Genomic DNA, 12,171 nt, shown 5'->3' with positions numbered 1-12,171 from the left:
GGAGGAGGTGGCTTCAGACTACGTCAATTCGGGCCGTGAGTTCGTCGATGCATGCCTCAAAACGCAAAATTGCCATGTCTGCTGGTTGTGAGACAACGTTGATAGATGTGACGGCCGTTTCGTAAACACGATCAATGAGCTTCGCAAGTCGGTCGAAATTCACGTCAACGGCCGCCGCAAGGATGAGAGGGATTAGCTAAGAAAAGCATTAGAGGAAGAGCTCGTGAAGCAATGCTGAGTGTGTTGAGACGTGGTGTTCCCCAAAAAGCTGCATTTGGAGCAGTTGTTGGGAGGGGCACCTGTTGCCAAGGTCTTCCTGTGCAAAGAGCTGCTGCAGGCGGGCACATTCTGCTGGCATAAATCGCTCCAGCACCTTGGTCTTAAGGTGTCGATATAGTGTAGTGTTCGAGTGGTCGGACAGGACGTCGGAGAGCTTGCTACAGGCGAGCCCGTTCTGCCGACATGCTGCTGGAGGTGGCAGGAGGAAGGACTGATGTGATTTGGTAGTAGCGAGTCCTTTCTGAGGCAATGCGGTACAGCCAGAAAACCACCTCAACCTAGTGAAACTAAACCTGTGGGTTTTGGGGCAAGAAAGATGTGAGACGCAGTTGCACCACTGAGACATTGTGCAGACATAAGGCTTGTTCAGTTGAGGTTGCATTCGAATCAGTCATTGTCTTCGTCCTAGGTCACCACTTCTTGGCTTATGTCATAGGAGCAAAGGAAAGAGATACCTGAACGACATTTGATGCCGGCCGGGAACGCGGGCCTGTGCTTCATGTGCCACAGTCAAGCGCTGTTTTTGTTTTACTTCGTTTGTGGCCACGTGCTCGTCGCATTTCGTGCTGCCCAAACGAGGGCACTACGAGAGAGGTAGAGACCGGCGTGGCAAATCAAGCAGGCTCTATTCACTGGATGAACGAAGCAAATACACAGAATTCATGTTTAAGCTAACTAGTACACAAAGCTCCGCGATACAACCAAACCAAATTGTCTACAATCCATGTTAAGGTCGCCTCTAGCCCTAGCCAAATTGTAGCTATTACAGCTTCTCTAAAATTCTTCACTAATGCTCGCTCCTAGATAGAACGTTCTTACTGTTCGTATTGATGGTTTGTGACTACAACGAAGTTTTCCGTCGTCGCAGTCATGAAAGACGTCTCTCAGTCATCATCGTTGGCCCGCATCTACTTGAAAATCCACTTGTCCTCACTTGTGACCCGGTCGTCATGCGTCCTGGCAACTTAGGCCTACCCCTTGATGTTAAATTCCCGGAGATCGCCAAGTGGGTTGCAGTCTTCCTGGGAAAAAAATCAAAGAGTGGCGGAGTCCCGAGAACTGCTATTGCAAGATGCCGTAGGTACGAAAAGCGTCCCTATGACTACCGTGAACAACCGCTGCCTTCCAGGACCCTGATGCTGCCACTTTCAGATCCGTGTTAACTAAGCCTTCGCCGCAAGCGATGATGTCTTCTTCAACCTTTGTCAGTGCTTAACAGGACAATGCTACCCCATCTCCAGGAGGTTCGCCACCACAGGTCAGGTCGCGTGCCACGATCTTTACTCCCAGTAACAAAAAGTCACAGCTTTGCCGCAAAGGCGAAGCAATGAACACAATAACAACAAATTGGAAGGTCACGCGCCGAATGAAAAACAGATCGAAACGCACCCTACGTTTTTCACGCACAAATTACACACGAAACGTACTCACAGGTACAGATGGACGCTATTAAAGGTCTCGATTGTCAATCCGCTGTTTTTCTAAAAAGCGCGCGATTTTCGCAAATGGAAACTGCAATGATTGCAGTGACTTTAGTGCGCCCTTTAACTACAACAGAATTGTTCCAGGTAATGCCTGAGGCCAGCCAAGACGTACGATCCTCCCCTCCTCCCCAGTGCGTGATAAGGGTGCGTGAGGGAGCACCGCTGCCCGCCTTTAAGCGGGGCAAAGTAAGCGTAAGAGATTAGAGCGCGCGCCATCGCACGATGTGGAGACGCATGCTCATTGCGCCATCTTGCTGGTGATGTTGAAAACACGATAATTCCCCCTGAGATGCCCGTCAGCAGCGGTAAGTGGTAGATATAAATAGCTTGCCATTTAAATGTTGAGGAAGTGCTCCTCAGTGGTTAACGCCTCGCACTCGCGATTCAGAGAATACAAGTTCAATGTCGCGTGCCACAGTCTTCTTGTGTTTTTTTTTCTTTTTTGTATTTCATATATGTAGATACGTATATTTATACGATGAGTCACAGCGACGCCGGCAGCAATATCCAGCCGAAAGTGACCATATAGTTTCTATCGCAATAAAAGTGACATGCTGTGGACGTCCACAGGTTATAGCCCGGCAGGATTTTTTATACCCAATGCACTACCAAAACAACTCTGGCTAACATCCCTTGCAGGTATATTTGGTCTCACTTTCCTGAACTTTGGATTACCTCTTGCAAGTCCCAAGCAAGTCCTGAAGGACACACTTTGTACAAGGCAGGGAGATTAAGGGATTTCTTTTATGCAGGGTGCTCTTTAAGAGCAGTATTTTCCAAGTTGCAATTTCAGAAGTTCGAATAGGATTGCCACCTTTTCCAGAAAAAAAAAAGGCCTGTCAGAGGGGGCTCATGAAGTTGAGGTTGCGTGGAAAATAAACGAAGTCCATGTTAAATCTTCGACATGCGATGACACTTATTGCACCCGCCTTCAACATCAACATAATATGTCCATGTACACACAAACACAGCACTGAGCGAATCCATTAGTCTCTGGTGGCAAGTGCACAAATACCACGAGTGTTACAATATTTGCACTCAAAACAAGCATGAAATTATTACGTACACTTAACAAAATATTTCCCGCCGAGGTTTTCAGCCAAACTAGAAGTTTGGGGACTGAAATCCGTAGGCATAACCTTCATTTCAGACAGAAACTTGCAGAAAATGATGAATTTAATGCATTTTTCACAAACCGCCGTGCCTTGAACTAGCATGCCTTCAACTTCCTCGAACGACCATGTCTGGAACAGGCATGCCAACAATGCCATTTTGTCGCCTGTGTCTCTCAACCCACTCAGCCCTCACTACGAACCAGGTGGGAAAGCCCTAAAGAAGGCGTAACATCTTAGCGTCTTTTGGAACAGGGAGAGTGGGATATAAATGAGAGGGGGAGAAAGGGAGGTAATGGACATGAACACGTGCACCTTTCAGCCGCGGTGCTCGCGCTGGCGTACAGCCGCACTCAAACAAAAATACAGCTAACTGTTCAAAATTGTGTGTAATGAAGTGTGATTATCAGAATAGTCGTGTCTTCTGCATAGATTTTCAATGTACTTGTCATTTTTTCTGGGCTGTTGAGTGCTCCTTTAAAATTTATACAATGCATGTATACCTACACGTGCAATAATGTGCACTACACTCACAACGCATGAAAGAAATAGAGAAATATTATGTGCTCGCCTTCTCCTATTCGGGGAACTTGAATATGTACTTAAAATTCGACTTAGTGGCTCGGATGAGCTTCTTGTTTTCTCTCACCCTTTTTATAAATTCTTCACAGTTGTACACCAAATTATATCACACACAAAGTTCCGCTTTAATCATTGGGATGCTTAGCTGGTTTTTTTCGTCTGTCCACAAGTTTGCCATCACACTGAAGACGCGTTCCACGAACGCATTGCTGCAAGGAATAGAGTAGACATGCTCTCTTAGGTTCTGCAAGGAGGGGCACTTTACCTCTTTTAAAAACTTCAGCCACATCGACCTTAATTTCCCGTCACATTTTACAAGTCCAGGCAAAGCATCGTTCAAAAGACAAAGCTCTCAGTAGAGTTCGTTCCCTTCCTCTTGAAAGTCAATGCCAAGAAGGTTGCCTGCATTTATTACCATCAATAAAGTGCGTACACCTTTGCGCAGATCCAATTCGGCAAGCATCTTAAACGGGAAGTTCTCGAAGTCAAACCACTTTTTGAGGTATGCAAGGGCCCTGTCATAGACATTTACTAAGTCCAGCTTTGCAACTTGTCCACCAGGAAGGATTTTAAGTCCCAGAATAGCCTTGACATCGAAGAACGTATCATCCCTTTAATTAATCAGCTGCTTCCTGAGCTTAGTCATTACTGCGTAAAGTTCTGTCGGCTCAAGGTGACTCTTTTTGAGGATGAGGATTGCTGAATGAAACATTTCAAGGAACGGGCGCGTGAAATGCATGTAGCACTCCGGAAGCGTGACACTCTTTGAAAGTTTATCGGCTTGGTTGCCTATAAATCTCGAGATTATTTTTTCGCACTCCTCCTCTCCTTGACTCAGAAAATATAACTTGATGGGTGTCCAGTTCCTAATTAATCTGTCTAAGGCTGTAAACAAGCTTAACCAGCAGACTGAAATATGACACAAAACTTTGCTATATTCCTGATCACAAAATTCAAAGAACGTTGTCAATTCCTCTACACATTTCGCGCTAGAAGAAAATTTTTTGAATACCTTTAGTACAAGAGATTCAACGTCAAACTTTAAAGACTTGACTGCGTGCTTGGCAGTGTTATGCAGAACATGACAATTGCAATTGGCCTTCAACAAAGTCAGCTGATCTTTCTGCATCTTCTTGAAAAGTCAGTTATGTTTCCCATAATTCACAGAAGCGTTATCTGCGCTATACGCTACAGCTCGCTCCAAAGAAAGGCCTACTTTCTCCAAACTTGTTGCCAAACGTTTGCAGATTACGCCGGAAGTTTCGTCCGCCTGTTCACAAAAGTCGATGAGAGCATCAGTTATTCCGGCAGCACTCACATCGTAGCAACGCACTGCAATGGGGAAAAGTTTTCTGTTTCTCTTGTTGGAAGCGTCAGTGGAGAGAGCGAACCAAAGGTTGCGGCCTGCTGGAGGAAGTTTTTCGACTATGCACTCCACTGTGTAAGGCGCCAGAACATCTTTCATGAGGTGCTCCATCTTCGTTCTTTCGAGTTGCATCCTGTAAGCAATGTCTGAATCCGAGAAGACTTTCGATGCCAACTTGCTGCCGCAGTCCATTGACAGGTAACTGTAGTTGTGTTTGATTCCGTGGAATATGGTGCCCAGTTCCGCAGCAGTCACGTTACTCAGGTTGAGCTCTCCACTCTTTACCGAACGTGCACTGACGTATTTTTCGCTTTTTAAAATGCAGAGAATCCATGCTCATGATGCAAGCAAAGGAAGCAATATAACTACTTATAGTGATTTCCGCTCCGTTCCAACGATCGATAGGCTTGAAGGGTTCTTGCTTCGAGCTCTCATGGGTACATAGTAGAAAGTGGTTTTATGCAGTCCTATCGGGAGCGCGGCACAGCGTCTTGGGGAGGGGGAAGGAGGATTGATTTAGTATGCGTGCAAGGCTTGCCGTGACTCTTCGCAAGCCCTGGCAGGAGAGGGAAGGTAATGTCGCCATAGAGCAGTTGGTGTTTCCTGTTGCTGCTGAATGTGCCAGGATTCGAGGAGGAGCCACCAGCGAAGGTTCCTTCCTTTTGCCAGAATCATTGCACCGCTGGGACGGATATGGTGGTCAAATTGCTCGCAGTGATCTGCTACTGCGCTCCGTTCTCGGTTCAACTCACAGAGGTTATTTTTGTGCGGCCGCATTTTTTCGTGGAAGTTCTTGATTTCCCCAATGTAAAAAGCGGGGCAGTCGGTGCTATTTGGTACACGATGCCCTGAGATTTTTCCGCAGGTGCGCGATCTTTGGAGCGAGGGATGAAGCTGCCGATACTGGTGGATGGCTTGTGGGCTACGTGGACCTCTGCGTTTCTCAGTATATGGAATAATGCTTCTCTGGCGCCGGCTATCGATGTAGGGGATCGACACGCGGTGTCGTTGGGGCGACGCAGGTGCCACGTTTCCCCCTGTCTTTTCTCTTCCCTCGTCCTTTCTTTCCACCTGCGCAGTCAGTCCCCGACCGCACAGGTGGAATTGCTTAATCAACGCGTGCGGCGAACACGGAGAAGAGCAAAAACAAAATATTTCGAATACGATGAGCGAAAAACTGGCCAATGACGACTGGTCTTAGGTGCGAACCAATGACTGGCCCCTTGTGTAAAAAAACGGTCCAGCCGGTCCAACACCGGGCAGGTGGCAATCCTAAGTTCGAACGATGCATATGATTTGTTGTGCTTTCAGATGCGAATTTTTATAGTTCTTCTGCAGATGCACTGAAATTGCTAAAGCTAGACTAAAGCACAAATTATTGTACCAGAGTGCATTTTTGACCAGACAAACTAATAAATTAGCACCTGAAAGCACAGAAAAACTCGTGATTCGTACTTGCGAAATTTCAACACTTTCATTTTAATTATGCTGAACATGCACTTGTGCTAAAAAATGAGCACGCAAACACACAACTTTTTTATTTAAGAACCAAGTACAAAGCACGTACATTGCACACTGCGACTAGGTGTCCCATACATACATTGGCATGTTCAGGTTTACATATATACTTGAATGGAAAATTCTAGAAATAGTGTATTGGCAGGCACAGTAGATACAAACGAAAAAATACAAGCTGTGATATAACAAAACAGTATATAGCATGCCCCTAGGGAGTGTTGTATTCAGTGGGGTCATGACCATCCACTTTTATGCTTCAAACTCTTTTGCTGCCTTGGAGGTTACCTGTTACATTAAGAAATTTTCTTCAGGCTAATGCACAAGAGCAATAGCTAGGATAGAAAGCTATTTTCCAGCTACATGCATGCTGTTCATAGGAAAGCAGTCAAAGAAAGTGAAAATTATTCAAAATAACTAAGGAAAACAAAATGCAAGTTCACTGTCACTCTTATTCATTTAGAAAGCTAAGTTCTCTTCACAGCAACATATTCCCACATGGCGCATTGGCTCAGACACCTAAGATATTTCAGCACTGAGCACAAGATGGCAGGATTGATTCACAGCTGTTTGAGCGGCATTTCGATGAAGGCATAATATGGATAATAATAATATATTATGATATCATTATGAGGCATGTCGTAGTGGAGTGCTCTGGCAATTCTTACTATTTGGTGTTTTTCATTGTGCACCCACATTGTAGACGTGCCTTCTACCTCCATTGAAATGGGACTGCCAAGATCAAAGCCACATCTTCAAGTCATTATTGAAAGAATGTTTCTAGAAAAGCTTGTGTTGATTTGACGAAATGGTTTATCATACTGAGGAAAGAAATGCTCAAACTTTTTTACAAGAGTGAGATTTAACAGTACAATGCAAATGAGTAAAAACTTCTTAATTTGACCTTTGCTTGTGCTATTTAAAAAAAATGATAACAATGGCACAGGCAATTGCAAAGGTGTAGAACACATTCCTCTTATGTCTGTGGTCGATGTACACATTACTTTATATTGTCGTGCCCTCACTAGTTCGGACGAATTCGGTTGAGCTTTTATTTAAACTGTAGCACACTGTGAACATGCAAAGGTGCTGGTAAATAAGTTGAGATGTAAGCAATGACAAACACATTTTGCTACAATGTGTGTGCTGTGTGCCTAGCACACTGTGAACTTGCAAAGATGCTGGTAAATAAGTTGAGATGTAAGCAACGACAAACACGTTTTGCTACAATGTGTGTGCTGTGTGCCTAGTGGACCTTGCCTGTTGTGTTGGAAGCATGCACTCGGGTCGAGAGTGGAGCGCAGGCGGTTTAGTAGTAACTTCTGCTAAACTTTCAACTCACACACTATCCGTCAACTAGTAAGTCATACTCACCCCCAATAAATAAATAAATAAATTAAAGCAGAAACAAATCACAATTGACCTAAAAGTTGTGTTCTACATTGGTACCACCTAGGTTTGAGTTGAAAGGCAGAATCTGCGAGCACACAATGATGTGATGCCACTCGCCCTTTGTTCAGACCAAGCATGCTCAACTCTAAACGTCAGACACATAATTTCTTTTCTTTATTTCTTTTTTAACAATGCGTTAAGAGTAAATGTAGGGGTTGGATTGATTGTCTGATGATCCCTAATGCAAGTAAATACAGAATTTTGTAGAAGCTATAGGGTGTACTAGTCCTTTTTTGTCATGTAAACACAAGAGGAATATTTTCACTGAGACCTGCAAACGCTTTCTTCCTTTGAAGCAATGTTAAGTTTGCTACTAGCGGTTTTCACTTCTGAAAGAGCCAATATTGATGTTGCAGTGGTAGTGCTGTGGCTGAAACTGCAGACATGCAGCAATCGTTGCCCCTTTAATTGAACATATTACAGGTAAGCTAAAAAAACAAACTATTCTTGCTACTATTGTGTAATAGAATAAGATGATTCGTTATGTAGATTCATTAACAGCACATGGTTTTATTAATATTTTTTTCATGAAACTGATAGGGACCTGTCAAAATTGTAAGTGTATAAAATAAGACAATGATAAACAATATAATATCACTAAGGCACTGTCATCCCCTATTGCCTTTTATGATCCTTGGAGTGCCAGAGGCACAATTTAATTACTTGCTCAATATTGATTTGATTGATATGTGGGGTTTAACGTCCCAAAACCACCATATGATTATGAGAGACGCCGTAGTGGAGGGCTCCGGAAATTTCGACCACCTGGGGTTCTTTAACATGCACCCAAATCTGAGCACACGGGCCTACAACATTTCCGCCTTTATCGGAAATGCAGTCGTCGCAGCCGGTATTCGAACCCGCGACCTGCGGGTCAGCAGCCGAGTACCTTAGCCACTAGACCACCGCGGCGGGGCAACTTGCTCAATATCCAAAGTTGTTCCACCATGGGAGGGGTGGCTGGCAGCAGCAAACTCTGCAATAAATATAAGCAGCTTAATGAGAATGTCACAAAGGCAGACCATTTACATCATTAACAAAAAATTACGAACACACTTGTTAGTGCTTGTTTGCTTTACCTTGTCCCTGTTAGTGCTTTACCTAGTTGACCACATAAAGTACTTTTTCATCACTGAAAGGCAGTCACCAGAAAAACATATTACCATAATTTTAAATCTCTAAACAACAGACCTGCTTTTGTACAATTGCAAGACGAAACCCATCAAAACGTGCCGTAACATTTAACAATGGCACAGGCAATTGCAAAGGTGTAGAACACATTCCTCTTATGTCCATAGAGGGTAAAAGGAAAGCACGTACAGCACTAGAAACCTGGCATGCTGTGTAGGTCACATATAGATTAAATGGAACCATTTTTTTTACAAGCAAAGATCAAGTATACTATTACGACTATATATATGTGTGTGTGTGTGTGTGTGTGTGTGTGTGTGTATTATTATTTTTATGTTCCCTGGCTAACTGGGCGACAGTCTCAGAGAAAGACTTCTTTTCACTGTGACTTTCTTTTTGGATCTGAAGCTCTGAACGTGTTATTCAATGCGTCAGTTATACTATGCCTGAAGTCACTCGAGTGAAAGTGTGTGCAATGTTATGTCTCCCCCTAACCCCCTTGCCTTCTCTGGGAATCCAGTCAGTAGCCTTCATGACCAGTGGCTATCCTGTCTACGCGCTATATGCTGTCTATCTACGCGATATCCTGTCTACGCCCATGTCCATTTTCTTTTCTTCGTTTCAACTATGATATCTTTAACCCCCGTTTGTTCCCTAATCCACTCTGCTCTCTTCTTGTCTCTTAAGGTTACATTTATCATTTTCCTTTCACACGGCTCACTGCGTCGTCCTCAATTTATGGCGAACTCTTTTTGTAAGCCTCCAAGTTTCTACTCCATAGGTAAGTACTGGCAAGATGCAGCTTTTATATACCTTCCTCTTGAGGGATAGTGGCAGTCTACCAGTCATGATTTAAGAGTGCTTGCTTGCCAAATGGGCTCCATCCCATTCTTATTGTTCTAGTTACTTCAATCTCTTGGTTTTGCTCTGCAGTTATTACTTGTCCTAAGTAGACATAGTCTTTCACAACTTCAAGTGTACTATTACCTATCTCGAAGCACTGCCCTCTTCCGAGGTTGTTGTACATTGCTTTCATTTTCTGCAGAATAATTTTAAGACCTACTTTTCTGCTCTGCTTGTCTAATTCAGTAATCATGAGTTGCAATTCATACCCTGAGTTACTCAGCAAAGTGAACAATCGTGTACTAAACAATGGCAACAGGGCAGGGGCGCAGCCAAGAAGTGGCACAATAAGCCCGTGCCCTCCTTCTCCCCCTCCCTTCACTTGAAGGGGGTGCCCTCCCTAATGTCAAGGCGGTGCCCCCCCCCCATTTCATCGTGAAAAAATTTCTGGCTGCGCCCCTGCAAAGTTGCCGACAGGATCTTTTGAATCAAGCAGTTTTCTGTTCGCCAGTGGCGACAGTAGAACGAGCAGCTGAAAGTAAACAACAAGGTGCGTCTGGCCTTTCATGGGCCTACGATTCGGAAATATCCACAGTTAGATGTTGTCCCTCTTGAATACGGGAAGGGTCTCTGCTCCAAAATCCTTGAGACACTATTTGCTAGCGGCTGCAGTGTCTCCAAAGAAATATTGCTTTGTGTCGAACATGTTTTGAAGTCTTAATTGATACATGTCAAAGCTTGTAATTAGTTGCTGGCATTAGAATCGCAATTTGTGAGTGCTTCATTTTGTTTTTCACTTTTTACATTTTCACAGAAAATTTCTCGCATAATTTCTGCGTCCTCAAAATATTGATCGGCTGTCTGTTAAAAAAAAGTGCTGGGATTATGCGAGTAAATACAGCAGCATGTAAAAACATTCTTCAGTGCTGATTTCAAGGTATAACTTCATCATGTCCAACGAATGAAAGCGCGCTTGTTCCTGTCACCTTTCAATGAGCACAATAATCTGAATTGTGTACTATTTCGTTGATGCTTGCTCTAGTCTCGCTTAGTGGCTTGCTTTGTGATGGCTTTTTTTGAAATGCATGGAGAAGAACATTTATTGTTTTAGACCCCAGTTGTGTAAAAGTAAAAAATGCAGGTGAATGGTGTAGACGTGCGGTGGGCGACACGTGAGGAAGCAGTCCAGCTCCTATTGCAGCTCCAGGGCCCCGTGCAGCTGTTTGTGCAGACAGCTAGGGAAGAGTACGAGGAAGTGGTGAGCACCCAAAAGGGAGACTCATTCCATGTGCGAGCACACTTCAGTCACGAGCCCTCTAACAAGGGCGAGCTGGCACTGCACCCAGGTGAAGTTTTTCATGTGGTAGACACACTTCACAATGGCACTCTCGGCAGTTGGCTTGCATACCGGCTTAGCCGCAACCATCAAGAGATTCAACGTGGCCTCATCCCCAATGCTGCAAATGCTGAGGAACTGGCCGCTCTGCAGGCCAGACGCCGAGATGCCGACACCAGCCGCACCTCTTTTTTCCGGCGCCGTCGGAGGGCTGCTCGTGCCAAGTATGGTGACCCCTGGGAGGATCCAGGTAGGTCAACTTTGGTGATATGCCCCGTAGGGGTGTCTGCGCAAGCAGGTGTTTGGTGAGTGGCGTCACCACGGACCCAAGCCGATGGGGGTGTTTCGACCTCCTCCCACGCTTCCCTTTGCGTGGCTTAGCTGTGTCCGGGGAAAAGGGGATTCTGAGGGTTGAGCTGACTTCGGGTGTTTGAATCAGAGGGGTGTGTTGCCTCTGCTCTTGACAGAGGCAGTACACCCTTTTGGCCCTGGCCTGACGTAGACGGCACCACTGGGCTGACCCCACCCAGGGGAAACCGCCAGTCCCCTTTTCTTATCTCTCTCTCCTCATCCTCGTCTTTTTTGCTCTTTTTATCTTTCTTGTCCTTTTCTCTCTCCCACTTACTTTCCTGTTTCCTGGCAGCAAGAATTGACCTTGTGTGTGTTCTCTCTTGGCCACATTATATACGGTTATAGTAGCTGTGTACAGCTGGGGTTGGCATGCCTTGATATAAACGTAAGAGATGTCGCGTCCCCATGTTGGGCTTTTTGTTTGGGGGGCTGGCATGGCTGCCGAAAATACTCTTATTGTATGGCTTCCACCTCTTTTTGTTGACTTAATGATCGTCCTCACTCAAAGAGGGGCCGTACTGAATTGACTGAAAATATTTTTTTTTCATGAATCCCCAAGAAGCTTTTTTACAGTTACATGTAATTCAGTGCAAAACAGTCAACAAGAATGCCAGAACAATCTCCCTCTTTATAGTGTCCAAATGCCTTACCAAAACACTAGGCTGGAGTTACAAGGCCACAAGAATGGCTAGTAGAGATCTTCATTTACTTTATTTATTT

General features: G+C 44.6%; 1 protein-coding gene across 1 annotated transcript in view; it reads left to right on the top strand.

Moving 5' to 3' along the window:
- pyd (zonula occludens-like protein polychaetoid) overlaps positions 1-12,171 on the top strand; it is a gene marked incomplete at its 5' end in the record, with an annotated part of 754,603 nt that overhangs the window by 369,348 nt on the left and 373,084 nt on the right. The window contains one exon of the mRNA XM_075893243.1: positions 10,906-11,350. Within this exon, the coding sequence (XP_075749358.1) occupies positions 10,906-11,350 (445 nt within the window). The remainder of the gene's footprint in view (positions 1-10,905; positions 11,351-12,171) is intronic.

Source organism: Rhipicephalus microplus, chromosome 4 (assembly GCF_043290135.1).
Source record: "Rhipicephalus microplus isolate Deutch F79 chromosome 4, USDA_Rmic, whole genome shotgun sequence".
Classification (NCBI taxonomy): domain Eukaryota; kingdom Metazoa; phylum Arthropoda; class Arachnida; order Ixodida; family Ixodidae; genus Rhipicephalus; species Rhipicephalus microplus.
This window is presented reverse-complemented; position numbering and strand designations above follow the sequence as displayed.